The sequence below is a fragment of the Sesamum indicum genome, linkage group LG9, assembly GCF_026168435.1.
Source record: "Sesamum indicum cultivar Baizhima isolate 11 linkage group LG9, ASM2616843v1, whole genome shotgun sequence".
NCBI classification, from domain to species: Eukaryota; Viridiplantae; Streptophyta; class Magnoliopsida; order Lamiales; family Pedaliaceae; genus Sesamum; species Sesamum indicum.
The window spans coordinates 5,245,832-5,263,381 of NC_142665.1; the positions used below are offsets into that span (position 1 = coordinate 5,245,832).

The 17,550-nt window shown below is 35.2% G+C and overlaps 1 protein-coding gene across 3 annotated transcripts; it reads right to left on the reverse strand.

Moving 5' to 3' along the window:
* Positions 1–267: 267 nt before the first annotated feature.
* Positions 268–14,153, reverse strand: VHA-A1 (vacuolar proton ATPase A1). Of its 3 annotated transcripts, XM_011091556.3 has the most exons (18): positions 13,713–14,151; positions 12,836–12,880; positions 10,998–11,120; positions 10,709–10,816; positions 9,594–9,701; positions 9,329–9,502; positions 8,896–9,033; positions 8,315–8,422; positions 8,111–8,218; positions 7,860–8,008; positions 5,788–5,941; positions 4,296–4,456; positions 3,210–3,416; positions 2,955–3,138; positions 2,770–2,853; positions 1,799–2,004; positions 1,654–1,713; positions 268–892 (listed from the first exon to the last, which is right to left on the reverse strand). In XM_011091556.3, the coding sequence occupies exons 1-18, from the start codon at positions 13,851–13,853 to the stop codon at positions 688–690; spliced, it is 2,463 nt and encodes an 820-aa protein (XP_011089858.1). In that variant the 5' UTR covers positions 13,854–14,151; the 3' UTR covers positions 268–687. The 3 variants fall into 3 exon arrangements, with proteins under 3 accessions (XP_011089858.1, XP_020552381.1, XP_011089859.1); XM_020696722.2 differs by lacking the exon at positions 2,770–2,853 and having other exon boundaries at positions 1,799–2,002; positions 3,094–3,138; positions 13,713–14,152; XM_011091557.3 differs by lacking the exons at positions 268–892; positions 1,654–1,713 and having other exon boundaries at positions 1,812–2,002; positions 13,713–14,153.
* Between the last annotated feature and the right edge of the window lie 3,397 nt (positions 14,154–17,550).

A 17,550-nucleotide genomic window follows, 5' to 3' on the forward strand; every position in this document is an offset into this window, starting at 1 on the left:
TTAACCAATCCACCCATATCAATCATCCGCCATTTGCAGTAATGCCCTGTAGCCTCTTAGCCTATGCTTGAAAGTAAACGAGAATTCTCAAGAGAAGCAGATTCAGATACATGTAATACTGAACTGTAAAAGAACAATGTCAAAAAACAGACAACGGGGAAGAACAAGATGAACTAAGAGCCCTGCAACCTAAAACCTCGTTAAATAACACAACCAGAGTTATGATCAAGTGACGCTACATAACTCTCTTGCCAACATGCTATAATCTGGAAAATCATGTACCGGCCGGACTTTGATACATTATTACAAAAAGAATCGTGTACACATTCTGTATAAAGGTTATATAAATGTAGCTCCCTGGAAAGAACTAAAAAGGTAGAGAATGTATGTACGTAAAAGAAAAGGTCTCTCTTTACAGCTTCTGAATCCCTAATTCCTATTTGCATGAGGGAGGAAAGGATGTAGGACAAAAATAGTTACAAGCTCTCTCAATGAACTCGCCTTTGCATCTAACGAATGTTGAGTCAGGACTTATAGTTACAAGTCTAATCCACTAGTATCATGTTAAAGACTGAGAACTAAGACTCTTAGCGGTCCACTATATGGTCCCATTGGCTCTGCAAAATTTTTCTTCTTCCTGCTACTTCCTCCAAATACCTCAAAAGAGAAATGGACGTGAAAAGATTGCTAGTCGTCATCATCAGTTAATGAGGCAAATGAAAATGGTCTGAACTTATATCCATCGCCACTGTAGAACTTGTTCTGAAACTCCACCCAGTGAAGCCGCAAGGCATGGAGGAAAGCACTAAGAGTCTCCATCATGAGTAGTATAAATGCTGTTGCAAAAGAGAAAACTGCCAGACCCACTAAACGAATGATAAAATTGTCATACCTGCATTATTGGCATGAAGCAGAGTAAAATATTCAACCAATTAAAAGGCAACCTTGATATTGAGCATTGTACTGGAGCCTGAAGCATGTTCGCACTCAGCAAGAATGCGCATCTCATTTTCATCGTCAAATTCTCACCCTTCTTGGACTGACCATTTATTAGAATGCCTTGTCAATTAATAATTTTCTTTTCGGACTAAATGTGAACACCCTTTATATACTAGCAAACAGAAGAGAGTTTATCACGAATGTGATTCTGTCAGGCATCCTAAACAGCATCTTTCACTCAAACCCACCATCTAATTGCCCCCAATTTTCCTCCAAGAGATATGAAACTGTAGTTTCATCCTGTCACAGTGCCCATCAAGTTAACATGTTAAGTCATCTGTCAGGCTATGTCTAATACCTCTGGTTGTACATTCATCAGATATTGACTAACTGCTCACATACATTAAGTTTGTAAAGTTTCTCCCACCCAAATCCAAGGTTAAAAATAGCTTTTTGTTCAATTTCACACTAAATCATCATTCAGCAAACAAGGCGGGAGAAAAGGAGAAAATTATTAAAAATCACCACAAATACATGAACTTAGGAGAACTCTATGCTCGAAATTATGACCGGAAAAACTGCAATAGGAGTTTTCTGAAAACCAATTTTATTTTTCTCTAGTAGTCCTTGTGCATCTAAAAGAATATTCAAATTAAAGCCTGTAAAATTCAAAGGGCATCGATTGCATAGAGTGCATGCTTTGCAAAAACTTACCCCCAGGCAAGAAGGAGAACTTTTTCATAGAAAACAGTTGATAGCTCTGAGTGGGCCAAACTGTGATAAGAAACGAAAACAGTTACAAGATGAAGCTAATCCAAGAATAAAAAATTTGTAGAACAGCATGTTGAAACTGCTATACCTCAAAGCCCACAGCCGGAGATATGATGCAGTATTAGAAACTGCACCCAATACAAACTCAATAGAATGTATCATTTGATGCACAAAGACCTCACTGAAGTTAAACTCCTCATTGTGCGATTCGTGAGGATGTCGTGCAGAATCAGGCTCCTCATCATTATATATGTCAGAGGTCCCAAGAATTCCATATGCCCGGCCTTGAAATCTCTTAGATATGCACAAGAAAATGCAAAGTTAATCCTGATCCAAGGTTTGCAAGATTGCAAAAACTAATCTAACTCTTTTAAGTGGCCATTCATGAATATAGACTCTACACTACCAAACACAGCTCTAATACTACAAGATTGAAATCTTTACTCAATATCAAGTTGCTACTTTCAGGAAAATTGTAACATCATATGGTTGGATAGTGATGCTAAAACATCATAATCTATCAATGAACATGCATATCGTACAGTGTCTGTCATCATATATTTAGTGCCAAAACAAACTATGGGCTGCATATTTCGAGGAGGAGAAAAAGTTATATAAAAATGGCAAATAGATTGGACATTACTCACTTCAAATTTTGTTCCTAATGTTTCTAAAGAACCCAATCATATAAGCCAAATTAAAACAGCATACACAGATATACCTATTTCTGATCTTGTTTCAGCTAACAATCACGAGGAAAACAAGGCCAACTAAGCACTTCAAGTTGATAGCTTTCTTGAGATAAAGTAGAAGGCACTCCGGTTTTATTGCAAAAAGCATTATGTACAACCATATCAGTGAAAAAGATGGGGAGGAAATTCCTCAACAGTAAATGTTCTGAATAAAAGAAGAGAAAACATATTTTTGAAGCACAAAGGGAAAGAATGTGGCAGATTCAAGCAGAAAGATTTTCCATCCTTTCCTATGATGATGGATAAGATGAAAGAAAAGAAAAGCAGTTTGAAGGAAAAGAACAGAAATATATGGTACATACAATACCTCAGTATGAAGTCTCTTTAAAATAAAAGGTTTGGGAAAGAGCATCCATGGGACAGCAATAACAGCTAAGAGCAACAATATAACCTGTAAAATTTATTACTAATCAACTTTGGTTTAAATGTGCGCTATTTTAGTTATGCACTTGCATAATAGAAGAATTACACAAGATTCAACGGTAATCATGCCTGAAGTACACTCTGACCCCAGAACAGCTTATTTTCACCCAAACCTTCAAATGGACTTAGGAACATGTAAATCATCACATGATAGAGGTCTGCTTGAGAACCAGTACACCATTTAATAATAATGAGAAGAGAAAGATACCCAAAAAGGCTGTTAAGGAAGATCATCTGTGGCACAAACTGATACCTGGTAAGAAAGCAAAACAATAAGCCTCTATAAAAACTTAGAGAGTTGAGCAAAGAAGACAGAGAACATACTTAATATCAAGTGAGCTGCTGAAGTAGCGTGCATTGAAATAACTTAGTACAATTCCAAGATTCATCTGAGCCACACCAAATAAAATCGACATTTTCATCTTCAGAGAATTCAAGAAAGGCAGCTCGGAACGACTTCCACGCCAACTTGGATCTACACCAAATGGGTATGTATCTCTATATTTGACTAAACCAACTGAACGAGCATCACTGTTAAAACAGAGAGAGAGAGAGCAACATCCATAATTTTTATGCAAGTAAAAGAAGAAACATGATTATTATAATATATCAGAAAGAAGAAAAGATGCACAAATCAGAGATATAGTGATATTCAAATGTGGAAAAACCAAATGGGAACCACAGAAATATAGAAAGCTAATGGGAGATCAGCATTGATTAACATGGTCAAATGAGATCTATCATAAATTTTTACTCCACCAAAAAAAAAAAAATTGAGATCTGGCAAACAAAGAAGTCAGGCGGTTGAATTCTCAGGGTTTAACAAGCTTCAGTTGCTAATTTCATCCACTCCTGGTTACTTAGATCCCAAGAATATAATAATGCATGCACATCAAATTTCTCGTACATGGCCTATGATCATTCAATGCTTTATTTTGGTACAAACTTCACAATCTCATAGAACATGAACAACTTCAGTCACACGTAAGCTAAATGCTCGATAGATAATAAATTTTGGAAAAAATAATGATAATAGTATACACACATGCTGTGGTGGTCATATCCTAATTCAAAAACTATTAAGTGTAACTTAAGGCATCTTAATGGACCCTATTTGTTGGTCCATGAAGCCAAATTCAATCACAACTACTTCACACTTAGCCTTCTGTTTTATGACCTAGGAACCGTATTTTAGTTTTCTTTTTAGGGCCCTACCCTTCTTTTAAAATCTCTAAGTCTTGATTCTTTCCTGATGCAACTATTTCCCCCCAGTTTTCTTTTTCATTGTCATTTTTTCTCTGACCTTGGAGGCAGAACATGAAGAGGAAGAATAGATAAGACTGCAAATTTAACTGGAAATATAACAAAGAACAGACGTATCTCAATGACAAAAAGATGGGTACTCCATACCTGCAGGTAGCATCTCGGCATTTGTAGGCAGAGGTACCAAATATGTGAAAAGGAACGGAAAAGAATTCATTGTATATCAAGCCACAGTAAATTGAAAAGAGAGACATCATAAGGAGGACATATCGGCCACCGAATAGCATCTCCATGAAGCTGCCAAGTTTCTGATCAGAACAAACATTTAAATGGAGGTAAAATAACTAACATAAACATAACCAAGCAGCACATATTATATAAATATATATTTATACAAATACATATAAACTTACGTCCATGAAATTGACGCATCACCATCATAAAGTTTATTGATAAAACATGAAATAGGTTAGTTTTCCTAATTACTTCACCTACTCTTTCAAATTTTCGCAAGGAAGACCTTTCCCTTCTCTATTAGAGTTAATATATATCAACTCTCACCTAGGCAATATCAAGTTAATTAACAGTGATCAAATCCCAATCATAATGAAGTGACTTGTTATATTGCTTATCCTTCATAAGTGTATTTGGCTTTTTCAGTACTTTTCTTTTTTCACTCAGCTACTCCAACAACTTACTTTTGAGGCACCTAAGCATGTGCCTTTACACTGCAACAGAACTACGAAATGTTGTATACCTTCCATGGAATTTTCACACTCCACAGAGATTGGAACAGAATCTAGTTTTGAGTGCATTTTGTGCTGTTTCATGGGGTTGATAAATCTATTTGTTTCTACCACATGACAATTTAGCTCTTGTTAACAAGAAAATTGCATTTTTTTTGTGTTCCTTGCTAGATAGGAAACTTCATAAGCTTTATTTACATGCACAACTCTGTACAAAATTCAGTCATTAAGGTGTCACCAAACAGCCGATGTATATTTTTGTAGGTTCCTCACCACTGATTGTAAATGAAATATGGTTGAAAGTTGATCTATGTTTCCAACTCTTCGACAGATACAGGCACTCTTTACATCTACTTCATGAAAATATGTAAAGCTATAGCAGCCTGTTGAATTGTATTCCAGGCTACGTGCCCTCATATATGTTCATCACTTTTGTCATGCAAGAAAGTTTGTTATCCAGGAAATAATCCAGCAAATGAATTCTAAGTTTCCTCCACACTATTGTCAACAACAAAAGCTACAATGAATCATAAGCATAGTGAACCATTTATCACTTTTTAGGTCCAGCCACTGCCTATGCATGTTCTAAAACAATTAATTGACTACATGACATGCTCAAGAATAGGAGCCCAAAGGAAATGGTCTTGCTTGAATAATGTACCCACCTCAGCTACTTCACAATCCAAATAAAGAATAACAATCTGTCTAAAACAACATCAATCATCAACAGATCAATGAATCAAGGCAGAGACTGCACACAGCAGAAGAACAAAATTTGAGATCCATCAAAAGGGTAACTAGGGGTAATAAAATTGGACCGACAAATTATTGTATAGTTGTGTTTAAACGGAAACCAAATCCTTTGAAGATACATGAACAATGCCATGACATACCTGTGAACCAAGCCTTTTCTCACGGGCTATGAGGATTAAAGCTCCCAACAGCAAGCATATGCCATGACCCCAATCCCCAAACATCACAGCAAAAAGAAATGGAAATGTAACAATGGTATAAACTGCAGGATTTGCCTCCTGGTATTTAGCGACACTGACCAGAAAAAAAGAAAGAAGTCAGTACCTCGCATGTCTCAGCTAAGCATTTGCATGCAGACAGAGATGCACAGCACAAATCATCATTTGCAAACTGTTGACTTCTTCAAAAAAAAGAAAAATTGCTTGAAAGTGAATGTATTTGACATCAGCGAAATAGCATATATCAACTCAAAATAACATCAATATCACACCATTAATGCTTGAACTTTATCAATATTCAATTCTCTTAAGAGCTTGTGTAACCTCAATTGCAAGTTTGCCAAGCATGTCTTGTCAGTAGTCTATTGTCTAAAGTTGGGGGCACCATCAAGGCATGTATAGGATATGTCCATTTCAAATGTTAAATAAATAGTAACTTGTCTAATTAATTATCTTGAACATATCATGCTTAATAGTTTTGTTTTCTTCAGAAAATGAAAACCAAATACCAAACAAGCCTTATGGCAAACAAGAATATGTGGGTATCCCAACCATTAAAGAGAACAATTTCTCCAATCATTCCAGACCTCCACTAAGCAATGCACGTTTCAGTTCCACTGTGCCAACTATACACGGGTCTCAACACCTAGCAGACAAGAAATCTTTAGAGAAGTTTAAAATATTAAGGCTACTTTTGTTGAGTTCCCGGAAACACTGCCCAATACTATGCATATGTCCCTGCTGGGATCTGTCCCTGAAGTGCTCCAGAATGTATCTCTGTATTCAGAAAACCATGTGGTCTTTTTCTACAACAGGCATTAAGAAACAGCAATAATTTCATAGCACATACTTTCAAAATCCATGCTAGGAAGAAGCCAAATAAGCCTGTTCACTACTTGATTCCATTTTGCACCAAGGGAAACAAGGATCCTTCAGCTGATATAGAAACCAGCTAACCACCTCCAGGTGAAGCCAACTGTCTTCTTACTAAGAAGGAAATCACATAAAACAAACCAACTGGATGCCCGTGATCAAACCAAAGTTGATGCTTCTTTCCATTTTCAAGTTTCACTTGAAGTAACTTCCAAGCCATAATAGAAACACCTCATAAACTTAGTAGAAGATTCCTCAGACATAACTAAGGAAGCTACTGAAAGGAAATGTATTTTGGCTGTATAACAATATTGAGGAATCTGGAGGCTCCCACAAATAGTTCTTTAGTTGCACCTCTTACCCATTCTATCAACATATTCCAGGTTAAATAATCCCACATTCCACCTTGTTTGACAGAATATAGTCCCCGATCTGCAATATTTAATATCAAGAACTAACCAATGCATTTTCTTTCATAAATTATTTCTGTGAAATTTAGAAACTCTTTTATAGGGTTCTTTGAGAACAAAGGGGCATAGGTTAATAGAACATCATGGCACGATACAGATTTTTAAGAATGCACTTTTGATTCTCCTTCATTCCTTTCAGCTTTTTTATTGAGTGAACATAAAACAAACAAGTGTTATACAGCCAGCGATCAAGCAAATGACAGCAAGTGGCAAGACAACATAAATTGAATATGGTAACTGGACGAAGTAATTTCAGATCTAGGAGCATGACAAATCCTGACAAGTTTCCTGATATCCACTAATTCCAAAGGAAAATCAAGAAAACTTTGTTCATGGAAAATAAGTTTCTGCATGTATGTCATTTAGACAAAGGATCTAGAAAGTAGGGGAAGAAATACATAAGTAATAACAACAAATGCACATATTAATAAAAATCATTTGCTTTCAGCATAAACTCAAGCAAAGCTAACAGTATGTTTGACTGTTTTTTGTGCCTTAAATGCAAGCGCATGAGGATGACACAGCAGCAGGATTTGATGGATGACCTATCGACAATTTTTCTTGTGGATAAATACATTATACTTGCTATATTGAAGAGAATAACAGTAAAAGGAATCATGTCCAAAGAAGTATGATTGTGCATTGACTCACCCATATGCATCAACAATTTCTTGATATGCATTTGTAAAATGGTTTGTTCTGAAGTATGTTGGAGGCGGTTCGACTGAATCCATCACATGAAATATTATACCCATTTGTGAATTACTATCAAAAGTTGCACGTTGCAGAGCTTCTTGAATCTGCAGTATTAGGGAATTTATCCTTTCAGCTTAATTATATAAAATGGCAGTTACATTAGGTTTTTCCCAAAAAATATTTAACAAAATTCAGTAGAAAAATACCTTAGTTTTAGCAAATACTGGACACCAACCCTCACCAACCAGACACTTCTTGGTGACATCAAAATTCAGCATATTTAGCGTGTCATAGATGGCCTTTTCCCTTCTCACCTAGAAAGAGCAGTTATGGGAATGGACTTGAGTTTCTAGACTTGCTAAAGTCACCTGGAGTTTCATAAGAAGAAAAATCCAACAATTTGGCCCTACCATATTCATCCACTTTGTAAGCTGAAATCCGATAGATGTCAGAGCTGCATCCCGATGATGTAGGCCAGCGTCTAACGTTGTTTCCAACTCAGACAAGCGTGACAAAACCTGAAAATAGAGAGTAATAAGCACATATCTACTTTTATTTACCAAAATAAACCTGTATACAAGCAGCAAACTGGTGAGAATTTGAGGGCATGCACAACTTCACAATAGGCTTTAATAGATTGAACTGGTAGATCCCATAGAAATATATGGATTCAGAGTACTAAATAAGATACAATGGTTATCAAGTAGTAAGTTCATAAGGGGTTACTTGCAGAACTATTATTAATCTTGAGATCATGTTGTATGTTGACTCACAAGGATCAAACCATGTTGCAGATATTTACGCATTCTTAACCAACCCACAACTCTCATGTATATCATCATAAATCAACATGTTCATTAAATGGAAAATAAAGATTAACCAAATTTTTGCATTTCTTATCACAACAACAGTGTGTGCAACTGAGAGCACCCATGATCCTGGAACTTTCAAGATGTCACAACATACAAGAGTAATCTATTCAGCAACATACTTCTCTAGTTATTTGCCTCCGTTTGGTTGTGTCTTCAGGAATTGGATAGCAGTTTGCACCAAATGCTTCACAAATTTTCAGGATCTTTTTTCTTGCCTGCTCGCCTGAGAAGAATACCACAAAAACTGTTTTCTGAACCTGCAGGTGCAAAGGTTGACATCAATTATTCAAAATATTTTGCGGCTGGTCATCAGTAAGGACGATCCAAAACCAGGCAATATCCTGTAATTTAAAAGTAAAAGTCATGCGAAAAGAAATAAACCAAAACCAGTTTAAAAAAGAAACAGACGTTTTTAAGATGGAAAACAGAGATCAATTCTTTTCATTTCTGAATTGGTATCATAGTTTCTTTAGAAATTTTAAATGGTTGAGCTTTGGCACTCAAATAGGAAAGTGAATTTTCTCTGGATAGAGAATTGGGGGAAACAATGACCATTTCATTTGATGCACGATCCAAGATCCGATCACCAGCTGGTGCCTGATTAAACAGCATATTGCCCCTTGTAGCTCGAAATAACATTCTCTCAAATCTCAGAACTTTGGATTTACAAATGATGCCACTTATAAATTTTACACCAGATTGGTTTGAGGGCCCAGGTTGCATCTCCTGCAGTTAGACAATCTACATAAATACAGCATCGGGCAATAATCCCCAAAGCATTAAAGTAATACACCTAAAAGGATCATATGCACATTACCTGTTCAAGCAGTGATACTGTATCTGAATAATCATTGTTTGTATAGACATTTTCATCTAATTCCGTCTCTTCTGAATGACTCTCACCCGGCACAAGGAAGTCACCTGCCTGAAATCGCCCATTAAAATGCTCACATGTCATTATATCACTTATGATAGTGTAGATTTGATAATGAGACTATTGCAGTAATTCCACTTCATGTATTCCTAAGAGTCCAAGTTGATGTTTTCTTGGGCGTCAAATTAATGCAACCAGCACACTGCATTCATCACAGTTTTAGTTCCCAAAATAAGACTGTCATATATTCACCTTGCAGATCAGGCATACCCAATATTACATCATTTTCAACATGAATCTACATACTCAAAAGTCGGTTAAATTAATAAAAGAAAAAAGTGCTGTGCCCCCACCCGACCCCAACCCTCCCAAAAAAATTAATAGGATTAGTTGAATAATCTGATGTCACTATTTACTGCTGCTCCGACATCAAGACTAATGCTTTATTCTTTTCCTATTTGATCTTGCCATTTGACCCAGGCCAATCAATTGAACCATGTACGTCTTCTCTTCCATTTTTGCTCATTTCTTTGTTGCCTGTGAATGACTATTCTTTTGTCTCCGATTTTTGTGCAATTATTTACTTGTTGTCTGTGTATATGCACAAGAAGACTAATTGTCTTATTAGATGCATGAATGAAGAAGAAAAAAATCTTTTTTTAAGCTGTGTGAATGACTGCTTTCTTGTATTCTATACAATGCTCATTTTTTACTTTTGTTGTTCAACAAACTGTACCATGAGTAAGCATTAAGTGAGAAAAACTTGTGATGCCCCTTATTAGATCTTCCAAATTATGGAACCTATTTATTATTGGTCAGGAATTTCTAGATTTTAAAAAGAAAAAAAAAACAGAATACATGTAATAGCTAAATATCACAACTGTTTCAAAAGTCTGTCAATGATCATTTACTCAAAAGATAACAACTTGATAATAATCAATTGACATTTGATACATTTATGTATTCTTATACCTTTACAGTTAAAAGGTTGACAGCTTTTATTTTGAAAATGCTCTATTTTGAGAAAGAAGAAGATGATCAATAGTTTGATAGTGTACCTTCTGCAGAACCATCTTGAACTCAAGCAGCTCATTATATGTTTGCTGCAGTTTCTCACTGTTACCATTCATTTCAATAAGTTCGTGCTCATGCTCTGCAAGTCGAATCTAAAATCAAAAAGAGAGCAAATTAGTCTGAATTAATTGCATGGAAGGATAGAGAAAAGGTATCTTTTCTTACAGAGATGTATTAATTGCAAGCACATCAAGCATAATGATTATAATAGTAGGGGTAGTAATAGTAGTATTATGAATGAGAAGGAGAAAACGAAGAAAGAAAGAAACGGACCTCCAGTTCTTCTAATTCAATATCCGGTTGTGAAACTGGATGAGGAGATGGCATAAGGCCAGCTTTATGTATCTGATCTTTGAAAAATCGTAGTTTTCTCGACATCTCAGCACATCTTTTAACCTGACCACATTTTACCAAAAACAGAATTATAACAACCAAGGAGAAGAGTAGCAGAAGACAGTCACTTCCTACAACCAAATAAGAGGAAAAGTGACAGACAAGTGGCCTAGTGAAGATTTGTGCATACACCGTACACGAGCAGTTCAGTTCTGCAGTTCTGCTTCCAGTAGATAAAGAAATAATGGGGCCTTGGGAACAGTTTCTGTTAATTTTGTTTGATTCAATTTTCTTGTTTGGAAAAGGAATAAATGTAGAGGAATCTGCAGCATGCTTGTAAAACAAGGATAATACAAGCACTGACGTCTTACAGGAGAAATGTCACCTATTAACCCTCACTAGTAACAAAGACAATACATTTATAAAAAATCCACACAATCCATGTGACTGAAAGTGAATAAACCAGAAACATGTTTTTCCTATTCCATATAGGAAATGTAAACCAGAAAGTTTAAAATACAATATTGAATTCATCTGAAACCTTACTGCAAATGGCTTTCAACAAGATCACTACTTACACATTATTTTGAACTAATATGCATCAGCATGTCTAACCTCTTAACAGTTTATGTACTATCCTGCAAACAACTTCCAGGCAGTACATGCACTTTAATAGGCCATGATCCCCACTGTCCGTAAAAAGAACATAGTAAAACTTCCAGAACAGTACATTCAATTTAATAGACCACAATCCCCACCGTCCAAAAAATGAACACAGCAACATAGCTCTATCTGTAAAGTTAAGTGTTATTCCTAGATGGCTCCTCATATATATCACTTAGGTGTAATCCGCTTACTTCCTTTGCTTCATGAGATGGTGCTCTCTTGCCTATTCGTCGATACTGAAGCCAGTATTTCGGAGTAAACTATCAACTTCTGAACAGTCAGGAATAAATTCAATTCCATATAGAAAAGACTTGCTGGCTCTAACTCAAAGGCTGCCAAAAGATAGGAGCCAACAAAATTAGCCAACCAGACTAGACGATAGGAGCTGCCTAAGATAACCTTGCAGGGAGCAGAAGCTGCTCCAGATTATGACAGTGATGAGGAACTAGTCTTTGACTATGTAAGTTTTTGTTATCTCCAAATACCTTTAGATGGTACATAAGTAAACTTAAGAAAAGAGAAAGACAGAGACAGGAATTTATGCCATAATTGGTGGGGGAGAATAGGCAGATCTTAATAGTTCCAGGATAACCAACAATGATGAAAACATTACCAGAAAAGTTTCCATAACTACAGGCATTAGAATAGCATAAAGGGTAAACAAACATGCATCTCATTCAGCATTCCACATGAATAAATATTGCAATTGAATTACAAAATAATCTCCTGCCAACGCCAAGCAATAATACTTGAAATTATTAACATTATGCTTGATCTTGTGATTAAACAACTATTCTTAAAATTGTAGCAATATATTTCAGAGGCATATTTGATTTTCTAGTTCTAAAAACAATATACATCACCAATATTTTTGGCATATTTTAACATTATTTTCATTAAGCAATCAGTCTTGGTAAATGGTCCAATTGACCATAAAGTCCAATCATCTCATGTGCTGTGACATGGAGAAAGAAATTAAGTAACCGATTTAGGGAGATAGATTGCCATTGCTTAAACAACTTAGCTTATGTGTAACACTCAAAATCTAGGGAATAGAATAAGCAAAGATATCTTTTAAATCTCAACATCCAATAGCAGTTCATGAAAAATACCTGATTAACAAATGTCCTCTGGAAAGGGCTTTTATCATCATTCAGCTGCCAGTAACAATAAGATAGTTGAGTGCATCCGTGAGAACAAGCAGAATACAGGATAAACAAAATCAAACATAAGCACGGAGAGGACTTCTATCAAATAATTTAGAAGTAAAACTTGCAGAAGCATGTCCCTAGGGGTTCCCCAATAGCATCTCCTAAACAATAAAGATCTTAACGCAAATAACAACATCATCATTCACAACTTTAGTGCAAAGCCTCTTAAATGCTGGCCAGAATAGAACACTAAATGACTTATCCTTTGTTCTAGGCATTACAGTTTTCTCTTTCACACATGTCCCAATAAAATACCCCCAAGAACACCAGTTATCCATATTCTATATTATTAATGAAACTGTTAACCAAACTAAAAGATAGTTGGAACAAGAAAAAAAAATTAATTATGTGATTTCAGAACGTATCTCTCTGAATCAGCTACAAACACATTCTCACAATCAATGGAGAAAACAAATGAATACACTTGAAGTCTACAAAAAGGATCATTAATTCCTGTGCAACTAATTTTATGCACTTAATACCTTAATTACTGATAAACAGACGGAATTCACAGCAAACTGTCAAAGGCAAAACTCAATTAATGAAGAACCCGATCCCAATCAGTGAGGCAACATCAGTGTCAAGCTAGATTCATATTTCCACTCGATCACCATATTACAGCATTTCCCCAGCATTCAAATACTCTTTTTTAGGTCTTCACTCCCTTACGAAAACTAAATTCGACCCATAATAAAGAGGAGGATATATAATGATCAACATTGCAAGTGAAAATTTGACAAAAACGAAAAGGAGTCGCAAAAGAGAGATCTGAGCATACGTCTCGGAATTGGAGGAGACCGAGTTCGCCGAGATAAGATATGGCGCGGTGAGCCGACTCGACTGGGATAATGAGCTGCGCGAACATCATCTTCTCTGACCGCATCAGATCCATGCTCGGCAAATTGTCTATGTACTTCATTTTCCATCCACCCCCAAAACGCGCCCTTATTCGATACTATTCGGATCAAAATCAATAGCTCTCACCTCCTCTTCAGATCTGAAGTCGATCACAGTGACGCAACACAGGAAGAGCGAGAGAGTAGCCGGTAGGCTTTCAGTTATACGTATATGGATATGTATGTACGTATGGCAGTGGTGGTGGCAACTGCCATGGGGAAATTTTTGGAGTCGTTTTCTTTTCGGTTTTATTTGGGAGTGGAGAAAGGGTACAATGGAAGGAACACTGAAATACTGTTCACGCTACGCTGACGGCCCTTTTTTCCGTTAAAGAAAACGTGGAATGGGATTCTACGGGAATTTTCATACTATGGGACAGCTAACAGGCGTACAATTCTTCTGATATTTTTATTTTTATTTACTTTTTAAATGCAAGTTGAAGAAAAATGAATATTTTTCATAAACACGTTTTTCTATGCTTTGTAAAAGTATCGTGAGACAAGTTCTTGTAATCTCTTATTATTATAGTAACTTCTTTTTTATATTTTTATCAATTATATTTGACGTGGCTTAAGAATTAATTTTAAAAGTTCGAATTAGTTCTATTTTTTGAATTTATCTTTAAATTGATCTATTTCTTAGAATTGATTTGCAACATGTTTTAGTGAAAGATCCTGTATTTTTTGTCCAAATTTAAGTCTAAATTTAATAAAACTTCAGAACCAACAATAATTTTTTTTTTTTATCTTACCGAAATTGTTTATGATTCTTTCCTAGTAAAGTGGTACCTTTTCGGCTTCAAACGAGTTGTTTATAATTTTTGGGGCCAACTACTATTTTCTTGGCCTTAATAGAGTGGCTTAACATAAACTTTAGTCGGGAATATTTATTAAACCCCGTTTATATTATTTGATGGGATTAATATGTGATAAATTCTATGAAATTTATGGATATGATAACATTATATTACACTTACATTGGATGATAAAATAAATGTTAAAATGTTTGGTAATATAATCAGATGTTTACTTAGCATGAAATAAATTGGGACAAAGTTTATTTTCACTAAAGTGCCCACTGCCCACAAATAGGACAAAATCGCATGAAGATCAGATTTTTCTTTACCTTATTGCACAAGTGAGACCCCTAGCTTGGAAGAAAGAGATAAAAAGGGAAGTGGAAGTGATGGCATAGTCAACATCATTGTCAAATATGAATTTATTATTGGTCAAGCATTTATGACATTTCTCTACTTCTGAAACAATTTGGACCAAAACCATCACAAATTTTGGTTAAAAAATGCAATTATTTCCTAGGCAGTGGGCCAACAAAGAACTGTTATTCGTTCCAATTCTAAAATGGTAAATTTAGTATCGAATCAAATTATTTTATTATGAGCTTGAAAAATTAAAAGTAAATAGTCGGATATAACGCTCAATCCACCCAGATAAATAAGGCGTTAGACTCATCTGACTTAGTTCATTTTCTTAATTTATTGCAATCAACTCGTAATGCGTTAGATTTGCCATATAGAATGCAAAGTGAATCTAATTGATATACGTTTATTGTGTCCAAAGCGCATAGGAACCTTTTGTGTAGCCTTCTAACTTAAAGGGGTATTACATAATATCCACTATCATTTCTATCAATTTCAGCTTTTTCTATGCCGATTAGGCATTTTCAGGTGCTTTGTTTGATTCTTTTCCTAAAGCCTCCTTTACTTAAAAGGATTTACTTTGATATCCAATTAAGGTTTATTTTTTGTTTAGATTTATCCAAGTTCGATATTAATGTGGTTGGCAAGTCATTAATTGTAATAAAGGCATAATCAAAATGATAAAATTATCTATCTCGTTTTAATTCCATCATACAAAGTAAAAGAGCCCTAAGTCTTGCACCTAAACCATTCCAACTATCATTATCTTGAATTTTATGTATTGTTCTCTCCTTCATTGGGTTTTTAGTTGTGACATGTAATATATACTGACTTCATGGATACTTTACAAACTTTCTTTTTTTTTCAAATAATCATTTATTTCCTTGGCGAGGGTCTATTATTGGAAACTCCTCGCCAGATCTCCATCCCATTGAATCATGTGTATTCAAACTTGAGATCATGATCTCTGCATTGGACTTTAACTTTCTTTTATTAATCTTTTAGTCCTTTTGGGTTTTGTTTGACAGAGGATGTGGGAGCATCTATGAAGACCTTCTTGGTTCAATAGTTGTTGTAGGTTCTGTATCCTGTTCCGTAGGAATATGTATGTTGTATATAGAAAATAGACATTAGATAATTACTATGATTAAGAATGAATACTTGAATATGATATATATTGTTATTATATACAACATATGATTAACAATCTCTACATGTTGCATCAATTGAGTTAGAATTGGTTCAACTTGTGTAGCAAGTAGATGGAACATCCACAAAAATAATACTAAACTAAAATTTTCTCGATGACTTTTCAAACATCAGCATGGTTTAGAAATTCTACATCAGGTTGCTGATTTGAGAATGAGTGACTTGAAATATCTTGTGACATGTACTATGGAGGCATATGCATCCGTATACAAACCCTCTGGCCCTTCAAACCATCTTTGCTCGCCCTTCAAACCATCACCCCTCTGGCCCACCTCATCCTCACCACCATCAAACGTGTGAGTCTTTTCATCCTAATTAGCCTCTTCGCATTCACTTCAGCACCAACTTCCTCACTACATTCACTACCCTCAAGATTGTTTTGATCGTCTAGTGAACTTTCAGGGTTAAGAAGATTAATATGGCGAATCTATATTATGATGTGGTGAAAGTCTAAAGTTGAACGCAATATTATGAGAGTTTATGTCAATATTAGGATTTTGGGTGTTGATATCGGCAGAATTTATTCAAGTTTGGATTATAGGACGTTTAAGTTAGCTAAATCTATATCATTTTTTGGAATTCCAGTATTCAAGTTAGAAATACTATCCATGAAGAGTAGTGAATGGATATTTTATTGCCTTGAGTTTCAACAACTAACAGAGGACACTATTGTTGTTCTTCAACGCAAATAGGGACTACGCCCAATCTCTTGTATCCCCTATACAACTCCCTGATGTCATCATTCCCATGCAAATTTTTTAATCCCATTATCTAAAGTTTTGTCCAAGAGGACAATACTACATTTGAATGTTGAACCCTTTCTCACCAGTCTTAGTATATATATATATTAAATTAGTATAATAACCTCTCCGTATCAATATTAGGGAACCACATTCTTGTCCCTCCTACATACCTAACTTTAGGTACCCACACAATCCCACCCCTTACCAAACATCAAAATCAACATACTCACCCAACGTCATTTTTTTGCATATTAAATAGTAAAAGAAATCATTACATAATTGCTAAACAATAACATAATAGTATCGATCCATATACAATCACAATAATAATAATTACAAAGCAATAACAATACATAACATCACTAACAACAGTAATTACACAATTGTAGTAATCCATAAATATAACTTTAATTGCATTATTGGACATAATGTATAATTAGAGGTCGTTTAGTTTTACAGATGGAAAAAGTGGTAAATTGGGCCCATTTTTGGGTAAAAATGCAAGATAGGAGAAATAAACAAGATTTATCAAATGAAGTAAAAGATGATTTACTAGGCTGATTTGTAAATCATACAAGAGGAGTATTTTTACATTGTAGGATAATGGATGG

What these genes read in the sequence shown, in the direction of transcription:
- VHA-A1 (XM_011091556.3), bottom strand. Translation starts at nt 13,853, where the DNA reads ATGAAGTACATAGACAATTTGCCGAGCATGGATCTGATGCGGTCAGAG. An exon ending in ATCGTGCATCAAATGAAATG is followed by an intron (nt 9,034 to 9,328) that starts GTCATTGTTTCC and finishes TTGCACCTGCAG; the next exon opens with GTTCAGAAAACAGTTTTTGT. An exon ending in GAAATTGTTGATGCATATGG is followed by an intron (nt 5,942 to 7,859) that starts GTGAGTCAATGC and finishes TTTTCTGGTCAG; the next exon opens with TGTCGCTAAATACCAGGAGG.